This window comes from Folsomia candida, unplaced genomic scaffold (assembly GCF_002217175.1).
Source record: "Folsomia candida strain VU population unplaced genomic scaffold, ASM221717v1 Fcan01_Sc017, whole genome shotgun sequence".
NCBI classification, from domain to species: Eukaryota; Metazoa; Arthropoda; class Collembola; order Entomobryomorpha; family Isotomidae; genus Folsomia; species Folsomia candida.
The window spans coordinates 3,139,831-3,159,072 of record NW_019091209.1 but is presented as its reverse complement, the minus strand read 5'-3'; the positions used below and the strand labels follow the sequence as shown (position 1 = coordinate 3,159,072).

The 19,242-nt window shown below is 38.2% G+C and overlaps 6 protein-coding genes across 7 annotated transcripts; 2 read left to right on the top strand and 4 right to left on the bottom strand.

Moving 5' to 3' along the window:
- Positions 1 to 695: 695 nt before the first annotated feature.
- Positions 696 to 5,764, bottom strand: LOC110856701 (delta-1-pyrroline-5-carboxylate synthase). Of its 2 annotated transcripts, none has more exons than XM_022105212.2 (14): positions 5,224 to 5,764; positions 4,905 to 5,114; positions 4,577 to 4,720; positions 4,395 to 4,499; positions 4,182 to 4,334; positions 3,857 to 4,075; positions 3,592 to 3,769; positions 3,311 to 3,520; positions 3,090 to 3,241; positions 2,682 to 2,819; positions 2,271 to 2,463; positions 2,082 to 2,206; positions 1,431 to 1,617; positions 696 to 1,126 (listed from the first exon to the last, which is right to left on the bottom strand). In XM_022105212.2, the coding sequence occupies exons 1-14, from the start codon at positions 5,311 to 5,313 to the stop codon at positions 810 to 812; spliced, it is 2,421 nt and encodes an 806-aa protein (XP_021960904.1). In that variant the 5' UTR covers positions 5,314 to 5,764; the 3' UTR covers positions 696 to 809. The 2 variants fall into 2 exon arrangements, with proteins under 2 accessions (XP_021960904.1, XP_021960905.1); XM_022105213.2 differs by having other exon boundaries at positions 3,592 to 3,754; positions 5,224 to 5,763.
- A 381-nt stretch (positions 5,765 to 6,145) lies between these two features.
- LOC110856811 (insulin-like growth factor-binding protein-related protein 1) lies at positions 6,146 to 8,161 on the bottom strand. Its single transcript, XM_022105366.2, has 7 exons — positions 7,450 to 8,161; positions 7,227 to 7,376; positions 6,997 to 7,144; positions 6,837 to 6,923; positions 6,702 to 6,767; positions 6,564 to 6,627; positions 6,146 to 6,501 (listed from the first exon to the last, which is right to left on the bottom strand). Exons 1-7 carry the CDS (start codon positions 7,939 to 7,941, stop codon positions 6,378 to 6,380), a joined length of 1,131 nt encoding a protein of 376 aa, XP_021961058.1. The 5' UTR covers positions 7,942 to 8,161; the 3' UTR covers positions 6,146 to 6,377.
- Positions 8,162 to 8,552: 391 nt separating this feature from the next.
- Positions 8,553 to 10,091, bottom strand: LOC110856724 (transmembrane emp24 domain-containing protein eca). The gene is made up of 5 exons (XM_022105250.2): positions 9,916 to 10,091; positions 9,635 to 9,819; positions 9,334 to 9,554; positions 9,106 to 9,252; positions 8,553 to 9,018 (listed from the first exon to the last, which is right to left on the bottom strand). The coding sequence occupies exons 2-5, from the start codon at positions 9,774 to 9,776 to the stop codon at positions 8,869 to 8,871; spliced, it is 660 nt and encodes a 219-aa protein (XP_021960942.1). The 5' UTR covers positions 9,777 to 9,819; positions 9,916 to 10,091; the 3' UTR covers positions 8,553 to 8,868.
- A 158-nt stretch (positions 10,092 to 10,249) lies between these two features.
- On the top strand, positions 10,250 to 11,726 carry LOC110856684. The gene is made up of 4 exons (XM_022105184.2): positions 10,250 to 10,428; positions 10,537 to 10,684; positions 10,758 to 10,983; positions 11,101 to 11,726. The coding sequence occupies exons 2-4, from the start codon at positions 10,585 to 10,587 to the stop codon at positions 11,375 to 11,377; spliced, it is 603 nt and encodes a 200-aa protein (XP_021960876.1). The 5' UTR covers positions 10,250 to 10,428; positions 10,537 to 10,584; the 3' UTR covers positions 11,378 to 11,726.
- LOC110856683 lies at positions 11,178 to 14,181 on the bottom strand. The gene is made up of 5 exons (XM_022105182.2): positions 13,749 to 14,181; positions 13,046 to 13,580; positions 11,788 to 12,960; positions 11,455 to 11,666; positions 11,178 to 11,380 (listed from the first exon to the last, which is right to left on the bottom strand). Exons 2-4 carry the CDS (start codon positions 13,505 to 13,507, stop codon positions 11,460 to 11,462), a joined length of 1,842 nt encoding a protein of 613 aa, XP_021960874.1. The 5' UTR covers positions 13,508 to 13,580; positions 13,749 to 14,181; the 3' UTR covers positions 11,178 to 11,380; positions 11,455 to 11,459.
- Positions 14,182 to 14,243: 62 nt separating this feature from the next.
- LOC110856685 (RING1 and YY1-binding protein) lies at positions 14,244 to 17,541 on the top strand. Its single transcript, XM_022105186.2, has 6 exons — positions 14,244 to 14,580; positions 14,791 to 14,964; positions 15,041 to 15,128; positions 15,351 to 15,388; positions 15,488 to 15,649; positions 15,723 to 17,541. The coding sequence occupies exons 2-6, from the start codon at positions 14,939 to 14,941 to the stop codon at positions 15,958 to 15,960; spliced, it is 552 nt and encodes a 183-aa protein (XP_021960878.1). The 5' UTR covers positions 14,244 to 14,580; positions 14,791 to 14,938; the 3' UTR covers positions 15,961 to 17,541.
- Positions 17,542 to 19,242: the final 1,701 nt, after the last annotated feature.

Sequence of the window (19,242 nt, the reverse complement as noted above, 5' to 3'; positions counted from 1 at the left end):
ATAATAATATCCGTTCGTACATATGAATACTTTGTTTGAAGCCATGTATTTGCAAATGCAGCACTCTTTTTATTGCTATTGTCCAAAATTGTCAAACGTCATAAATCCATCGGAATTTCCTGTCCACCAAATTGCGTTTTATTATACTTTTGTACAAAGCTTATAAAAAACTAAATGTATCATGACACGCGATGCTGAGTGTCTCCGGTAATATTGTTTCCTTCGACTAAATAATAATCCATGTATGTATGTAGATATTATGTCTACCTACGTATTTATCTATGTACATAAACATAACTGTTCCTGTGCACTGGAATGCATGCTAATTATTATTCCTGATCGCCATTGATTAGTTGCTAGTCGTCGTCGTCTTGGACGTTGTCACCTTCGCCTTCACCCAGAGAGCCCAAGCAGAACCACTTCACGCACATGGCGAAAAATCAGGAGATAAGAGCAAGCCATGCTAATGTCAATGTCAGTGTTGTCTCGAGGAGAACTGGTCAATTACGGATGAGCGTTCCTTATAGTTTACATACTCGCTAATAATTAGTAGGAGACGAGCAACCAAGAAATGTGAGTAGGCACCATAAAAATATTTCTGTAGAAAAAAATGGCCTGGAGAACAGTGATGTAAGAAGTTGCACATGAAACTGTGAATATTAGCACAAAAAATATCATAAGCAATATAACGGTACTGAGAGTTTTTTGTAAATATTTATTTATTTGACACATGCCACTTGACGCAGTGGTGATTAATTAGTTACACGATTTTTATACATAAACATACACATATTTTTTTAATTTCTTATCTAATTTCCAATGTGGACCTCTTGTTTAAACGAGTCCTCTTTGATCTCGTCCTTGATCTCGTCGAGCGGGAGGGAGATGTGTTCGTACTGCTTTTGTCCAGGTCCAAAGTCCGTGGAAGCGTCGCCATGACCGTGAAGGATCCATTTCGTGGTGAGCAGTCCCTCAACGCCGACCGGACCTCGGGCGTGGATCCGACCCGTGCTGATGCCCACCTCAGCCCCGAGTCCGAACCGGTACCCGTCGGCGAATCGGGACGATGCGTTGTGAAACACGCAAGAAGAGTCGACACGTTTTAAGAATTGTCGGGCAGATTTTTCTTAAAAGAAAGAAGACAATGTTAAGGGTGAGAATGGTAAGAGTTACTTGTGAGGAAATGTAACGTGATTGTTACGCAAGGCAATATTTTAATCCTAATTTATGAGATCGTAATCCCAACAATGGGCAAATCTTGTACTAGGAAAATTGCATTGCAAAAGTGGTGATTCATAGAATTGCATGGTAAAATATATGTTTTGCAATGATGACGATTTGCAATAACAATTGTCGTCGTCTCATCATTGTCCTGGAATGTGGACGTATTTACATAATTGACCTTAAATTTGATATCATTCATAACTCACCATTTTCCGTAATAATGACATCAGTGTGTGAAGATCCGTACGTGTTGATGTGATCAACAGCGCCCAACACGTCGGAAACAAGTTCTATCGTCACGGCTAATCTGCTATATTCCGTTCGCAGAGATTTTGCTGGGGTTGGACCAAAAGTGAGTTCTTTCGAGAGAGCTGGACCAGAGTAAATTTCCACCTGAATAATTGACAATGATTTTTAATTCAAATATTATTATCTTCAATATGATATGAATAATAAGAAGAAGACAAGCACAACAACAACTCATCAAATTATGTAACCTTGAACAATAATTATGAATTATTGCTGAAAAAATTATCACTTTTTGACACTCCAAATACGCCACCGGCTAACTCATTGTTCAATAATTATTGAATAATATTGATTTAGTGTGGTCAACAAACTTTTTCATAGCAGATTTTTTTGAAAATTGATTATGAAAATTATTTCAATATTCAATGCTACAAATTACGTATCGAGAAGAAGACGCCTATACATGATTGACCATCAAGAAAATAACAATTCACTTCACACCTGTCTAATTAATTACGTCCGTGTTCGAGGACATCAATTAATTAATTGTAATGTCTCAAGTTCAATACGTTTAATCAAAAGTTCAAATTAAAAAAATGTCGTCTTACGTTTTGAGCTTTCAGCATGTCACACAAATTTCCAAAAAAGTTTTTCTTTCCGAGAAGATTTCGATGGATGAGGATCGTTTCAGCGGCATTGCAAGCGGCAGGATAACTGCATTTCGAGTCTTTAACTGGATAAGCAGTCAATAAGATTAGTAAATACTCTGCATTTTTTAATATTTTGATATTTCTCACTGATATGTAACGCCTTCTCGAGATCGGCATCCGTGTCGACGTAGATGTGACAGATTCCTTCCGCATGACCAAGTACGGGAACCCCTTGGGCCTGACTGGTCACTTGGCGTACGAGTTGATTCGATCCTCTCGGAATGATAAGGTCGACCATGCCCAGGCCCACGATTTCGCCAACGTCTTCTCGTGAAGTCACCTGAAATTAGGGAAAGTCTGATTTCAAAGAGACTTTCATCTATTTTTTTTAACGAGACATTTTGAAAAAAAAACACATGTGAAAGTTATTTAATAATTATTGCACCTGCATGAATTTCATCAAAAAGTTACATAATACTTTTAATGAATACGAATAAAATCTGGTGATTTTATGACTCTGCATTTTTATTTCTGTGAATAACAAAGGTTTACGTTTACCATTTGAATCGAATTCTGCACTCCGTGCAAGAGGAGAGCTTCCGTGACGATGGACATGAGGGCATTGTTGGTGTTGGTCGCTTCGCTTCCCCCTTTGAGGACGAGGCCATTTGCGGATGCAATCGCCAAAGATGCAATCTAAACAAATATTATTTTTTAAACTTATGGGTTTTCTTTTCACCAAATTATTCATTAAAAAGACACACGTGAGAAATATGAGAATGACGAATGAGTGAGAATAATACTGTGAAGAAGAGAAATTACAAAATAAATTTCAATTTGATTTGAAGAATGTGAACAAAAGAGATTATTATTTGTGCATCAGTCGTGTTATTGTGCTTATTGACGTTGACAGTCAATTGATGACATGTTATGTTTTGCTCTCTTATGTACTTATTTGTTGTGTACCTGAGGTAAGCAGTCTGGCCGTGCTTCAAAGATTACGAGGAGAAGACCAATTGGAACCGTGATCTGTTGCAATTCCAACTCTTTTGCCAATAAAGTTCGTCGTACGGTTCGCCCCACCAAGTGGACAGAGTCTTGAGCGAGGGTGTGAAGACCTGGGTCGAATTTTATGGTCAGAATTTTAATAATGATGCGAAAATGTAAAATTAATTAAACCAAATTACCTTCGGCGAGACTCATAATTTTCGCATCGTCCAACTTCAACCTGTCGAAAATAGCGGATTGTAGCTTATTCTGCTCGGCCAGTTCCAAATCTCGATCGTTGGCAATTTTAATGTCTGGTTTTTTAGAAACGAGCAAATCTGCCATGTTGTGAATAATATCGGACCGCTGTGCCCCAGTTAAATTGTACAGTTGACGACCACCCTCTTTAGCTGGGTAATAATACGACAAAATAATTTATTAACGACAATTCATCAGATTTAATGTTGGTAAACAAACCTACCCAAATCCGCAATATGTTCTGGCGACCTGGTTCCCAAGGGCTGTGTCGTGAAGAGGGTTCCGATCCGCCTCCCATTGATCACGCTGCTGAGGGAGCCTTCCTTCGCACCGTTGCAAATGACGACAGGAATCCCTTGATTAAGGGCCCAGGTAGCTGCGGAAACCTGTAGATAGGGGAACTTAAAATGGAACCATATATTTGAACAGATTGATAGGTCAAGATTCCCAAGTTCTTCCTCCACCGATAAGGAATAGTCGTGACCAACCTTACTTTGCATACCGCCACTCCCCACCCGCGACATGGCGCCGTACCTCACACTCGACGAGTTCAGTGAAGGGCAGTACGTGTGCATGAGGCGAGACCCGTCCAATCCGGGAGGTCCGGTGAAGACCCCTTCCACATCGGACATCAAAACCATCAAGTCCGCCCGAACCTCGGTAGATAGCAAGGCGGCCAAACTGTCGTTGTCGTTGACGGTGATGTCCTAAGTACGTAAAAAATAAGAGAGATGTTAATTTCAGGGAACGTAGGGGTGATGGCGACGATATACTGCATACTTTGTTGTGGTTGTAAAATGTTCTAATTCTCACCCCTTCCAACGCATCGTAAACTTGTGGTGGTGCTGCAATGGCATCATTCGTGTTCACGATTGGAACAATGTTCAAGGCAAGAAGTTCGGACATAGTTTGGAACAAGTGTTTTCGAGTGTAATCGTCAGAAAAGTCGGATTTTGTGACCAAAACCTGTCATAAGAAGGAAATAACTTCATCCCATTATTCTCACTGTAAATGAATTTAGCTTACTTGCGCTATCCTGACACCATACTGAGCAAACATGGCTTCATACAACGACATCAGTCCGGACTGACCCACCGCCGCAGCAGCTCGAGGTTCAAGCATGACCTTTCCCTGCAGATTGACCCATAACCCGGATAAAAAAATATTGTAAATTTCCAGTGACACAATAATCCACACAAAATTCTCACATGGACGGATCTGTCCTTGGAATGTAGCGTTTCTCTCATCGACATTGACATGACCAACTCTTGGGCCAACTTCTGCTTGCCAAACGCCACCGCTCCGCTCGTCACCATGATGCACTCACGTCCACTGTTTTGCAGAGATGCAACCTGGCCAGCATAACAAACAACAACAACAATGTTATTATTTTACGAAAACATGTTATCTAAAAGAAACCTAAAGTGCGTTTACATATATTTCACTCTTGCATGGTAACTTGCGCCATAGTTAAATTATAACATTGGCGCAAGTTACCAAAACCCACCTTAAGTTGAAAAAAAATTAAAAACCGACCTGTTCCACCAAAGCAGCCACTCGACCCAACGCCAAACCACAATTGTCCTCTCGCGTGAGAACGGCACTCCCAACTTTCACCACGATTCGCCTGGCGGACGCCAATTCGGAACGAGATTGAAGGGGACGATTGAAACTCAACATTCCTGGCGAGTTTCCACTCCCAACTTTCATCAGGTCCCATGATCGACGAGAGGATGAAATCCCCCTCTAAAAATTTATGGAAAAATGCACGCTTAAATAAATCATACTTAAAAAACATGCTTACACAACGGCATGATTACATGCGTCACTTGCGATAACAACTGTACATACTCACCACAGCGAGGAAATGCTTCGGGTTAAGAAACCTTGTATTGCATGCTTTCGGAAATCGTCTCAAAAGGACGGAAACTTGTCCAGACAACATTTTAACGTATTCAAAATCCTCAATTAAACCACTCTACTGATCAAAATATCTGAATAACTTTGACCCAAAAAGTCCCAAGCCAAAAATGCAATTGATCCGTATGCAAATTAAACTGCATGAATTTGACACAATTTCTCGCTGATGCACAATTTCTTGTCCTTCTTACAAATCGAACCAAACACCACTTATTAAAATCAGTCACTAAGTAAGAGGACAAAGATCTACATAATATACTCTCTCTAAATCTGGCTCAATTCGGATCCCTAAATGCCATGCACGAGTGGATGGATGTCCAAATGTTTGTGTGAATGGAAGGAAGGGTTAAAGTGCAGTATTTTTTTCTTAATGAACTTATTAAAGTAAACTGCACAAATGCGTATATTAAAGGAAAAGAGTTTATCAATAATGAGTCAAAGTTGAGACTGGACAAGGTATTTTTATATGTCCAGCATGCAGCAGGCTATGCCCATCGCTCGTTATTTTATTATTGAGGATGATAAGCAAAATAAATAATTTCCGTATTTCTACAGTTAAAATGGATGGATGGATGGATGGTCAGTCTAATCTGCCCTCCAAGAAATTAGACCTTTTCATAATAATCTCCTTATTGTCCCTTTATTGTTATTTTCCACTACGACGACGGACCACCACCCTCGCTCGCATGTTCTTTGTGCCTCGTGTTCTTTCTTTCTTTCCTTTTTCTTGTACACATAAATAACTAGTCACCCACTGAGGAAAGGTGACCAGAATTTTTCCACTCGCCCAAAGAATTGTTTAAGTGCATTGCATTTGTTTTTATCCCAAAAAGAAATCGTTGTAGGAAAAATACTTATTAAATTTCACTCATATTATTTATTCTGTGGGTTAGAACGGTTCTTTTATTTCGGGAATCAGATAGAGAGAGACAAAACACGCTCATGGGTCGTGCTCTTCTAGTGTTTGGATACATGTAAAAATTACAGGTTTAGTATATGTCTTAGGGATATGTATCATGCTAAAATGTTTGACGAGCTATTTAGTGATTGATGATTGACACGTTGCACTGCGATTGATCGTGAGCGTGTCTAGTCATCATCGACACTTTTGTAAACTTGAACTTGAGCAGAGGTTTGGGTCGTGCCTTCCGTATTTTTTGCGACACAGTAATAAGTTCCTTGCCGTTTTGGGTTGACGGCGATGATTTGGATCCTACCGAAGAAATGGGACAAATTAAGATAAATATTTGAGGAAAAGTAGCAAATATTACGTACCAACTCGTCGTCATAATTTGCTCTGGACCACCTCGGACCACGATGACAATTCCGGAATCGTCTCCTATTTATTAAATTAAGACGAGTGGTTAGATGAATATTTAATGATTTTAAGGTGAATTGATTATTTATGTGTACCTGGAAGCACTAATGGAATTGGGGATGAAGAACCTTCAGCCACAAATTCCCAGTGAAGGACTGACGCTAAAGGAGAACAACTTTTTGATATAATTCCGGATAAATAGGCAAGAAGACTGCGAGGGGACAAAGTACCTGGATAAGACCTCACTTCACAACTGAGGGAAACATCTTCTCCAATGGTGACCGTAGCATTTTCCACAGGGGTCGTTATTACCGGGGCTGAAATATAGTTTAGCCAAACATTGGTATGAAATTATCATCCAGAATTTGGCATAAGTCGTATGTTACGTACCTGAGACGCACGGACTCCAACTGGCCACCAAAAGCCCTACCTTGGTATGTGCCGCTTCTCGAAGTTTGCACTCACTGAGATAAGTTTGGTGGTCATTTCCGCAAACAATTCGCTTATCCCGACACTCACATAAGGCTTCTCTAGGCTCCTGTATATAAGAAAAGAGTGTTAAACGATTGGGGAAATTGAGACGTCTCATTTTCTCAACCAGCCCCAACTACTGGTAATACCGTTGGATCCAGATCACTGCGAAGCAAGCAGTCCAAATGACCCCCACAGATTCCGACGTCTGGATTATACGGCAAGTTTAGGGACGCATTGAAACAACGATTTCCTTCCAAAGCACCACAAACGAAGCAGCAAGAACACTGATCCAACACCTGGAATAAAAGTTTTATTATACTTTTTAGAAAAAATCACACCATTTTTATGGAATTAGTTGTTATCTTGTACCAATCCATTCGGACAATTCGTGTCCTTTATAATGTTGCAATCCTCTTGAAAACATTCGCCACATGCTTGCGGAATGGAGCCTGGCTGTGTCGGGGAGTTGTTATTTCTGGACACTTTCTTCACAACTTTTGGAGCCCTCGTGGTAGTAGTGACTTCCGGAAGTGTGTTTGTAGTATGATCACCACCTTCCACAGTAATTGACTCGGCTGACCCCACCGTTGTCGGGACAGATAACTCGCTTGGGTTATCTTCCGCCGTCGTGGTGGGGGCGAGAGTGGTCACAACTGGTTCAACTTTAGCTCTGACAACTCCTCCCACTTTCTTCTTCCTCGCAGCCGCGGACAACTTTGTCCTCACTTTGGAGGCCCGATTCTCGCCAGCACCGCCACCACTGGGGGATTGTTGCGTGGACTCCGCATAACTCGACCCTGCTATCGTGGCAAGGATGAGAAAACAAGAAATAAGAATAGTTAGCGAAGTAAACTTTGCCATTTTGAAGGATCAAGCAACGAGAGGTCTTTCACTTCTTGGAGGTGGTTTGGACTGGAAATGGTCGTGCTGGTTTGATGGACAAGTAGTACTAGTTTGTTCGCGATAGTCGCGAGTGAGTGGATGACGATGATAAGCGCGTTCTATTCTTCCAGAGAGCGTGTCCTCTCAATGAGACGACGAGAACAAGAACAACATTTATCTTCCTCCTCAGCACATGGATGCAGTCAGTATGTGTGTGCAAATATCAAAGTAGTGCGGAACCAATGAGTCAACTTATCTGTTTTTTTTCTTGGCCAACTAAATTCCTTCATCCAGTCAAAGTAGAGTAGAGAATTTACTCTCACTCGGCCAGAAGCAGCAGGAACTTATCATTACGACATTATATGTCAGTGAACTCTGGTAGTTGACATGAATGTTTGTATATTTAGCTGATGAGTGACACATCGTAATAATAATTGTGATGTCAATATGTGTAAAATGACCAGACCATTAAGTATATGCAAAGGTTATAATTGCGATCATCCTCGTCTCATCAGGAAGTTGCACAAATCGAGAAGATTTCTTAGACACTGTTTGAAAAAATAGTGGTGGTTATGAGGTATAAGCACATATGGTTGTTTAACGATGGTACATCTTTAATATTGTTTTTGGTTACACTTGAAATTTGGTACAAAGAATTTTAGTTTTGTATATAAATTAAGTTACAATACAGATCGATTACAATAGACGCTACATATTTATTCATACATAATTTTTAAAATTAAATGCTAGCAGACGTTACTGAAATATATAGTACCATAATATGTTGTTTTTTATAAATCGCGATGATGCTGTTGGATACTTTTTCGCAGAATACTCATTCTCCCGGTGTTGAATTATTATTCTCTTGATAATTTATTGGACTTGTCGTTAAAAAATGCAAACAAGTTATACCAATTTTTTAGCTTCAAAGAAAGACTTGAGATGCCTCATTTGCCAGTAACCCATTAAAAGTAAGACCGCAGTTTGAATTAAAGACCACCATAGGACGCGTTGATTCGTGCTTTCACTCGTTTGTCGAAATCTCTCTTCTCGGTACTGCAAGATGAGAGAGAGAACATTAGAGAAATGTACATTATGCTTTTCATTATTTTTTAAATTGAAAGAAGAGCTGTTATTGTATACCCGTTGATAATTTTGCTCCTTAGAAATCTGTTCTACTTGATCCAATAATTGACGAACGCGGAGCTGCAATTCCGTCAATTTTTCCTTTTGAGCCACATTTGCGTAATCAACGGCATGTTCTCCAACTTGAATGTCCAAATGCACTCTCTACATTACAAATTAGTGAGTATTATTTAATGTAATTAGCTACTCTTGTAATTTATTATCAAATACAAAAGTTTTGCTTACAAGTTGGGATCCAGCAAACCATTTCGTCGAATTAGAATGAAGACATATGACATGTTCTCCAGGAGTATGGGATGTAAAGGTAAATCGGCCTTCGGAACTGTACACCTTGGACAATACAGTCTTGTCATCAGGATCTCTCACCTCGACGTGCATCCCAATTCCAGGACTAGAAGGCATGAATCCATTGGTTCGAGGGTCAAACAACTCAACTTTGTAGATACCTACCAACCAAAATAACATCATCCATCCGTTAATTAATTAATTCCACAACATTTAAACTTATTAAATGAGCGTAACAAACCGATAACCGTAGTATCGTCCGGAATTTCCTCAATGAAACATTTCCTTTCCGTCTCTGCAATGTGGAAGTAGAGGGACGTGACAGTCGAGAAAGACAAGGTGACCAACAACACAACAACCCACGCCAAATCCTTAAGAATCATCTTTGAAATTTCCTAGTGGCACCTTTCCCTTGATTTTACCAAACTACACAAAAAAATCAAAATATTAATTCAATCCAACTCCAACCGGGCGGCTGTTGTCCGTCAGTGCAAAATTAAAATTCTTTCCCAATCTGCTCACCTACTCAAATGTCCTACCCTCTCGAGCACCACCCCTTCTTCCAAACTACAATTTTGGACAAGAATACGAATCTAATTGTAGACCAGGAAATTAATTGTGGACAAGATAACTGTCAAAAAACTGAATTTTTCACTTCTGCCAATCTGCACATCACATATTTCACCATATTCGATATTCCCACAAGAACACGTCGTAGCCAGAGTGAGCATTCACTCGGCACGTAGCCAAAGCAACTCACCGTCCGCCAAAAAAATGGATTTTGTGATCTCTCCCCAAGCAAAAAGAAGAAACCACTTTCCATCCGCGGGAGCGAATATTGCACTCCACTCGGCTGATTTCTCAGAGCAAGTTCAGTTTGCGGGTCGGTCTTTCTTTGTCGGTCAGTTCGTCGTCGGTTTCAAATAGAAATAAGGTTTTGAATTTTAACAGTTTTTTTTATCCTACGGACATTTAAGCTTAGACAGCTTCGGTTACCGGCTTTTTATCGGCGACTTTTAAGGTGGAAACTGAAAGGTGAAATTGTTGACATATTTTTGTGATTTTTTCTCTCTATTTTCCTATGTCTTGAGGTCATATAATTGTGATAACATGATTATATGTAAGATTACATTTGTTTTTCAGAGAATCGAGAGAGAGTTATCCGGATGCCAAATTCTACAAGCGAGAACAATGGCATCATCAAGTTCGGAAGAAGAAGAAGAACGAGCAAAATTGAAAGCTGCAATTGATCCTGTGTTTCATCTGAAGTTAGAAAGCAAGATTAAGGAAGGTGTGGGAATGTAAATATTCTTATTTGTTTTGCAACAATGGTATGATTTGTTAAGGTATTTTGTTGATTATAGATAAGAAGAGTAGCGAGCCGACAAGCTCGAAAACCTTAATTTCTAATCCTGCGGATGTTGATGGAAAAGTACCACAATTGTTTTCATCATCATCGCCATTAACGTGTGAGTCAATCGTGAACAAGATATTTTTTACTGAGGCATCGTTTCCGAAGCCATATTCGCTCGATGTTACTCCCGAGACGCAAAACTTCATCGCAAAGAAATTGTCCATAGCTTTGGAAACGTAAGTGAATATATAAGTGTATATATTGATAAATTCGTTAAAATAAAAAAAGTTAACATTTTATATATAATATTTCTATAATAATATGTATTTAAATACTTTGTTTCGTAAAAATAGAAGGCTAGAAGTCGTTGTTGAGAATAGTGAACCCAGTCATCAGGATCATGTGGATTGTGATGAAGATGGAATTTTTTTGCTCAGTTCATCTCTGAAAAGGATCTCTTCACAAGACATTATGCAGGGTTCTGAAGGTTCTCCAAAGAAACAGAAGAAGCCAGTACTGAAAAGAAGGCACTTTGAAGATAGTGACGAGGAATATAAAGATGAATACGAAAAGTTGCGTGCCGTTGCGGTGACGGCAGACTGGTTGAAAGAAACGTCACTCTATTATTAGTATCTATAATAAGTTAAAAAAAACAATCATGATCTGGTCAATATTATGTTAAATTATCGGTAAATTAAGTTACGTGCATGTATTAATATGGCTTAGTAGAGGCAATAGTGGTCGGAGTTTCGTTCAAAACTCCGTTTGCAACGGAGACGCAAGTATTTAAAACGGTGAGATGGTCATTTATTTTTTTAGCACGGGATTGAGAGTTTGAACAATTTGTAATAAAATCCTCTGCCTTGTTCAAGACTTCTTGTATAGTTTCTTCTGTTACGTTGGTGTTATCAACGACAATCTAAATGTGAAAGATACAAATTAACTGTGAACATAAAGACTGAAATAAAGTAATATTTTTACATATATAATAAGTTGCAAGACGGGTAATTTTATTACATTTAAATAATAAACCTACTTACTGGTTTGTCAATTGCCGTGCGCAAACTTTTAAAACCGTTATGAAACGTATTCAGTTTTATTTTCAGTGTTTCAATTGTAAGCTTGAGTTGTTCATTTTCTTGTTCTAGTTTAAGATATTTGGTATCATTATGATCATCAACTTTAAGGTTTGATAAGGTTTCGTCTTCTTCTGGAATAGGTGTTGGTAATGACGCTATTATCTCTTCGTCAGTATTTGTACTTGAATCTTTCCATTGAGTTTTATCTTGAACTAATAGTTCCTTTTCTTTTTGGTTCTTTTCCATAGTTTTAAAGCGTTCCTGCAGTTCGGCCATGTTTTCTTCAAGTTCTTCCATTTGAAGCTGCTTAAAATCACATTCAAGGCAAATCTTTGGAGTTTCAATGTCAATTTCCGTTTGACTACCACAATCTTCAAGCACTACCCGTTCCAGAACTTGGTCTACTTGAACTGAGACTTCCTTAAAGTTAATTGTTTCTGTTCCTGTGCACTGGTTAATAATACTCTTGTTAGTAATGCTGGTTGTTTTATTTTGTATTTCTTCACTTTCGAAATCATCTTGGTAGATTTGGGTCGAAATACTAATTGACTGACTAGATATCAATTTCAATGGTTCAGTTTGACTAGTAGCAGTAGTAGTTTGATACTTTGGCTGCCGATGGTTTATATCACTTTCTTTCATTATCATGGCACCAGAAGGCATATTATGAGTTTGGCTACTGGACGTGGTGAAAGTGGACTTTCTGCTGCCGGAGGAGGACATAGTTTGGTTTCGAGATGAGTCTTTATCTGTCTGACATTGGGCTGGCTTACCATAGATTTCTGTCTGACAAGAAATATTCGTAGGATTAGTTTCTGTTTGGCTTTCGACAGTTCTTGTAAGCATTGAATGCGTTGAACGTGCGTCGGCGATAAGCTGCTCTTGCTGCTGCATTTCGTTTCTGGAAGATATATACCACGGATCGTCTTGAACTGATTCTGACGTATCGGTGAAATAATGGATGTAGTCCTCAGGGATGACTGGTTCAGGCATCTCGTAAAGATGGTCTTCAGTACCGTTTGGGATCGGATCAAAGTCTTGAAATGGAATATCATTGTATGGTAACGATGAAGTACTAGGGGAATCCATGTACGATGATGGCGAAGATGATACACGGGGTTGCAATCCTAATGCCTAGTAATTAATTAATACAATAATTAAACAATTGAAGGGGTATCAGCAGACTATTATACTATTCATATCGTTAATCTTGTAGTACCTTTAATTGCATAGGATCACATCTGCATTCAGGCGGTGGTTTTGTGGGTTCAGGCGGAACAGGGTCGCCTACCTCGTTCTCACCCGTCCTTCGATGATATACAACCTGCAATTGGGAAGGCTTGTACTGATACAACTTCGGAACATTATCCCAACCCTTCATAATGGTGTTGAGAGGAACTGGCATCGAGGAAGAGTTGGCGTGATGAATTTCAGGCATTGTGATGTCCAATTTTTGATGATGTCGTGCATCGACACGAATGTTGCACCCAATATTATGCTCCCATTCGCTCGGAACACTCTTCCTCCTCCTCCCACTACCACCACCAGTATCACTTGAACTTGAATCTTGTTGTGGAGCAATTAACGAAGATCGCTTATTCTTTCCTCTGCTAGTTTTTGACGTCGTTCCAAGGACGACGACATTATTACCAGGTCCCGGTGTGTGCCTTGTGTTCTGCATGAAGATTCCAATTAGATTTTGTCGTTCTTAATGGGGTATCATCATCTCATCTCGAATCTCGACCAGTCCTCACCTGCTCAGTAAGAAATTTCATTCGTTACATACAAAATTTTTAAAATCAACCGGAATTGCAATAATCTATCTTAAAAAGAATGTTCTCTCTGTCGCATAAAATTAACAAAATCCGAAAAAATGAAATCTGTTAATTATTAATTAATCTTTAAAAACAGAACTCCCTTACCATTTACTTGATCTAATATTATGATCCTTATTCATTCCTTTAATCGAGATCACATCGCCAACCATGAACTGTAAAACTCGCCCCTTCCAAGATACTTAATCCCACTTATCAAAATACACTTATTTCCGTATTTAGGACAATTCTGTCAACATATGGCACAGGTATACAAACAAAATCTATGTTTTTGTTACGCAACAACTTTCCTTCTCTTCGTGAAAGTGTTACACTGTGTAACTTACACACACATTTTGAATATGAAACTGACTCTATATTCGCTGCCCTATTTACGTTTGCCTCCACGTCTCCCTTTAAAAAAGCCTTATTATTAGTTCAAAAATCAGTTTCATTTTTTTAAAGAGTCTCAAATTTCATTGGGATTATCAATGATAACCGGTCATTCAAGGTGCTACTGGAGGCAGCAGACTAAATCGGGCGTTGTTGGGCTAGAAGGGTTGACTGACTGACTATACTTGCTCAGGCCGCACTGCATACAACTTATTGTGTAAACTTCACAACGCACTTGTACAATAAATTAAACTTTAAACTTAATTTTATAGCTGTTAAAGTACCACCTTATCTGAGATTCGTTAAAAATTGTAGTAATTAGGCTCTAGAAAGATATCAACTGTTTAAGGCGTGTACAAATGTTGGGTATCCGAAAGAAATGGACAATATTTCTAAGGACAAGTTTAATATAGAAGTTTAAAAGTTTAGAGCAATTAGGGATACGAAGATAGTTCAATAATTTAGTAAGAATTAAGTAAGAAATCGTACAGAAGAAGGGAGTCCATTAAAATGGAGAATGATGTTGCCGAACCAAATTTGGGAGGAGGTATAATCATACAAAACTTTACTTAACTTTGAATAAAAAAGTCTTTGATTAATCATAATTGAGGTCAAGTACTATAATAATAATGTTTATTATGCTATAAACGACGATCTTTACTTTCTATTCGGTTTCGCTTTTTGTTTTGAATTGTGTGGTTCTAAATGTGATTTTATTTACTAACATTTTAATTGAATGAAATAATTCCTGTTTCAGACATTATTTGGAATTGAGACTGTTAACGAAGAACAAACACAACGATTATCACGATGGTATTATCATCACCTGCTGTATAAGATAATACGGACTGATATCCTTTTCGAAATTTAAACCTGTTGTTTGTCCAACCAACCCGGTCCTTAATATGGATAGTAAGAAACAGGCACAAAAGTAAGTGGGGTTTTAAACATTAAGATAAAGATTTTGTTTATATTGTTTATTGAGAATTGATTTTTCTTTTAATTAGGCGACAAAAGCGTCAATCCAAAGTACTCGAAGAAAACTTTTGGGATTGCAGCGTTTGCACGTTTCGTAACACTGCTGAAGCCTTTAAGGTGAGATATTTAATTATTTTTTATGACATTAAAATTATTTTTATGCAAAAAAACCGAAAAGAAGAACACAATTAGTGTTTTGCTCGGTATTTTTCTGATTAAAATACCTTTAGTTTTGTCATTTATTTCTTCATGTTAATCAGGTTACATGAGTGATTAATTATTTTCGTACGTGTAATGGCTTATATTTCCTGAATTTAATGAGATGTCTTTTCCTTACAGTGTTCCATGTGTGATGTCCGTAAAGGGACATCGACTAGGTGAGAAATTGAATCATATATTAATTTCTACGTCCAAATACTTATGTTAAGTTACTGTTATTGATTGTAATCTATTTTTGGTGTTTTTAATAATTTCAGGAAACCTAGATTAAATCCTCAACTCGTAGCTCAGCAAGTTGCTCAAACAATACCACCTCCTCCTCCTAAACCTCGCAGAGAAGATAGCAAAGAGAGAAAGTTACACAACTTATCTGTAATTCATCCTGATGGAAAGGTTTCCAAGAAGAAAATTCGCAATATGTAAGTGTCAACTTCAGGGTACAGTTTCAAGATTGTTTGTTAGTGACTAATTATTTTTATGCTTATTTTATAGACGTCCGAGACTGAAAAACATTGATAGAAGCCAAGTAGTTCGTCAACCTGTAACGGTGAACAACGTCACAGTAGTTATTACCGAGTATATGATGAGATCTGTTACTAGTTCCTCGCAGAGTAATCCCATGATTTCTACAGAGATCCCAAGTTCCTCTGATATTAGCAATCAGTCGGAAATTATTAGTGTTAATGGTGAGGGTCCAGTGATTCCAACGCCAGCTTCTCAACAACAATAATTTTCCATGTTTTGCCCTTTAAAATGTTGCAAAACAAAAACCAACTCTTTTTCTTCGTTTACCTCCCCCTAGCAGCCAGCCTGGCAGCGATTATCGCAGACTCAGTATAAAATAGGCCCACCCATAATCAGATTATGGGTGGGTATACTAATTTATACTTTATCACGTTTTTGCATTTACTTAATAACCCCCATCACAAGTCAAGACTGCATGACCTTCTACTACACTACTTTATGGTTGATGAATATGAAGTGTAAGAATGCCAACTTGTAACAAAACCGATGTCAAGAATACCAATAATTAATTTTATTTATATTTTATAATCCACCGATACACACATACATACATATTGCCGGAAATGAGAAGCACAAACATCAACATTAAATGTCATAATGTTTTCTGCTGTCAGCTAGATATAGTTAGTGAGAGTCAGTAGTTGGTGACTGAATAATTAATTGTTAAGGGGATATAAGAATGAAGAGTTTTTTATTAATCAGAATTTAGAATTTTGGATAATTACAGACTACCAAAAAAGATAACGAGAACAGATAGGCACAGTTTTTAGGCGAAAAATTTACATGTATTCTCAGGTGTTGGTTTTCGTTATTTTAAAAGCATTGTAGAATTTTCTAACTAGACGTGAACCGGATTGCCACTTGTAAATGTACTGATTCCTGAAAATTTTGGGTAGATCAAATCTGGATCAGCAAATTTGGATATAATTTTATCTCAAAAATAGTGTTTCAGCAGACCTCTACATGAAATAATTAGAGTCAATTTAATAGAGAATAATTATTCCTTGAGAATAATTATTTTTAGTCACCACCAGGAAATATGGAGGTCCTGTTGATTTGTTTGGTTTTTCTTATTTATTCTTCTTGAAATGAACTGAGGAGACATAACAATTCATTATACAAGTTTATTTATCGTCAAAGAAGGAAGTAAGGTAGCTTTTTTGACTGACGCTACATGCACACACTTACTACGAATGATTATTATGGAGTCGAGTACATATTACGCGTGGGTTTTTATGATCTCATTTTTATTTGTCCAAAATTCGCCTTATAGAGTGCATAATGATGCTACTGCTGCTGATAATAATAATAATTTGTCGTCTTTGTAGTCGTCGTTCTTGTTGAAATGATTCAGGGATTAATTAATTATTCTTTTATTACACTCTTTATTTTCGTTTATATATAGCTTTAGTTTGTCATTTTAGTATAAGAATAATCACAACGGCGTAATTTATTTAGTTGATTTTAAATAAATAATTGTTATTTATATGCATACTTACGGATTGTCTATCATGAGATGACAATATAAACGTCATTCAATAATTATTATTTAGTCCTATTAGCTTAATTATAATAAGTAATATTTATAATGAATGTAATTTAAGCGTCTGTGTGTCTCATGATTCAAATTTCTATACTGCTACTATTTACTACAGAAATTGGTAATTGTTGTATCATTCACGATGCCATCAAAGTATTATTATTTAAAAGTGTCACACATTTTGGATTCGAAAAAGACGACGAGATATTTCTAATAAAATGTAATCGAACTTATGAAATGAAAAAAGGAAACGTTATGAATTTCTATGATATGCTGCCAACTTTGTAACAAAATTGTCAATCCAGGCATACATATAAAAGCCACCACCGACGGGAAATAGGCAAACCAGAATTGCAAAACATGCCATAATTAGAAAACAGTAGGCGGTCGTATACTCGCCGTGGCGGCGGCGAGAAAGAGAAAAACACGGACATTAGTGCTCCAAACGCGTTTAAAATGTGTACGTATACTTTGCATAATTGTGCATGAAGGGGAAATGAAATGTTTCCCAGAAGACGAAAATCTGTCTGCATGCATGCACACCACTTACACCAACCAAGAACTGAACGAATCTTCTCCACCAACGAAACATATTTGCTTTTCATTACGGACCGAGAGAAAGTTGTTATTTTCTTACCTCCCTTTTCTGCGTATTATTATTGCTATCAAGAAAATAATGACAGCGGAAATCGTATGCATCCAATAATATCTACATAATAGTGAACACAACACGGTAAGAGAATTTGGGCCGAAATCTGTAACAAAATCCTAAGCCTCCCTTCAACTCGAAAGCTAAGAACGTGGGATGATGCTGGAATTTCATCTCCTCTTTTCGGACAAGCGAGCCTGCCTGCCCGCATAAGGAAAAGATCTATCCTCCTCATCTTACTTATGTACATATGTATCTCTCTCAAAATGTGGCGTAGTTGTTGAATTGGATATTATAAAAGTGGGCGAAGAAGAATGGAATGGGTCGAGATTGGATGTGGAAATCAGGATAATTTAAGAATGTTCTTCTCCTAATCAGGTCGGGTTGGTGGTCTGATGGACCTTGAGCCGTCCCCACATACATCCCACCACCACCACAACCAGCAGCAGCAGCAGACGTGGCCGTGGTGGCAATCAAAGTAAGAATTTCATGCAGGGAGAGAAAGTATTAAGAGGGAGAAAGCCGAGTACATACATAGAAAAGAGCAGCCCACATACATATCCATACCTACCAACAACCCAGATATGTACGAGATTCACATTGCAATACATCGCAACAAGCTCTTATCTCTCTCATTGAGCCCATTTAACATGTACTTAGCATACATACATACGGGGTCCACATCACAGAGAGAAAGTATCTTGTGACAGGCATAACCTACCCAGCCAGCCAGAGAGAGAGATTACGCTATAGCCCACCAACTCCTCGGTGCATGTAACCTTTTACAATTGTTTTATTTTCACCCACCCCGGGGCATGTCTTCATTTCCTTTCACTCATTCCATACCAGGCACCCACTCTCTCTCTCTCTCCTTTCCCTCAAGAAGAAGAAGAAGACGAAGGGAAAGCAGAAGAAGAAAAAAGACTGAAAAGAGCAACCTGGAGGACGCTAAGCAGCTCGTGGATGTGTGCCATGGCATGTGTGGCAATTCCTGCATGGTTGGCAAAAAAAGGATGAACAAGTTTTATTAAGAGAGAGAAAAGCACTTTCTTCAAATAAGCTGCGTCTTTTGCGGAGAGAGAAATTCTTCTTTCACCACCACCACCACCACGACCAAGCTCATTTTATATAAGTATGTATTTATTTGATCCATGTTACTTTGCGGAGCATTTATATTATTGGGTCTCGAGGGTATTAGGCGATCTCCTTGGTTGGTCGGCATTATTATCGAGTGTGCTTCTGCGGTTTTGGTGGTCGTGGCGATGATGAGGTTATTGTTGACGATGACGAAAACCGAG

Coding starts and splice junctions, on each gene's coding strand:
- LOC110856701 (XM_022105212.2), bottom strand. CDS start 5,313: ATGTTGTCTGGACAAGTTTCCGTCCTTTTGAGACGATTTCCGAAAGCA. Junction 4,335..4,394: donor ATGGTGTCAGGATAGCGCAA/GTAAGCTAAATT, acceptor TTCTTATGACAG/GTTTTGGTCACAAAATCCGA. Junction 1,127..1,430: donor TGTCATTATTACGGAAAATG/GTGAGTTATGAA, acceptor CTTTCTTTTAAG/AAAAATCTGCCCGACAATTC.
- LOC110856811 (XM_022105366.2), bottom strand. CDS start 7,941: ATGGCAAAGTTTACTTCGCTAACTATTCTTATTTCTTGTTTTCTCATC. Junction 7,377..7,449: donor CGAATTGTCCGAATGGATTG/GTACAAGATAAC, acceptor CTTTTATTCCAG/GTGTTGGATCAGTGTTCTTG. Junction 7,145..7,226: donor GCAGTGATCTGGATCCAACG/GTATTACCAGTA, acceptor TCTTATATACAG/GAGCCTAGAGAAGCCTTATG.
- LOC110856724 (XM_022105250.2), bottom strand. CDS start 9,776: ATGATTCTTAAGGATTTGGCGTGGGTTGTTGTGTTGTTGGTCACCTTG. Junction 9,555..9,634: donor GGACGATACTACGGTTATCG/GTTTGTTACGCT, acceptor TTTGGTTGGTAG/GTATCTACAAAGTTGAGTTG. Junction 9,253..9,333: donor GGTTTGCTGGATCCCAACTT/GTAAGCAAAACT, acceptor TTTGTAATGTAG/AGAGTGCATTTGGACATTCA.
- LOC110856684 (XM_022105184.2), top strand. CDS start 10,585: ATGGCATCATCAAGTTCGGAAGAAGAAGAAGAACGAGCAAAATTGAAA. Junction 10,685..10,757: donor AGAAAGCAAGATTAAGGAAG/GTGTGGGAATGT, acceptor TGTTGATTATAG/ATAAGAAGAGTAGCGAGCCG. Junction 10,984..11,100: donor TTGTCCATAGCTTTGGAAAC/GTAAGTGAATAT, acceptor TCGTAAAAATAG/AAGGCTAGAAGTCGTTGTTG.
- LOC110856683 (XM_022105182.2), bottom strand. CDS start 13,507: ATGCAGAACACAAGGCACACACCGGGACCTGGTAATAATGTCGTCGTC. Junction 12,961..13,045: donor GTGATCCTATGCAATTAAAG/GTACTACAAGAT, acceptor ATTAATTACTAG/GCATTAGGATTGCAACCCCG. Junction 11,667..11,787: donor GCACGGCAATTGACAAACCA/GTAAGTAGGTTT, acceptor TTTCACATTTAG/ATTGTCGTTGATAACACCAA.
- LOC110856685 (XM_022105186.2), top strand. CDS start 14,939: ATGGATAGTAAGAAACAGGCACAAAA. Junction 14,965..15,040: donor AGTAAGAAACAGGCACAAAA/GTAAGTGGGGTT, acceptor TCTTTTAATTAG/GCGACAAAAGCGTCAATCCA. Junction 15,650..15,722: donor AAGAAGAAAATTCGCAATAT/GTAAGTGTCAAC, acceptor CTTATTTTATAG/ACGTCCGAGACTGAAAAACA.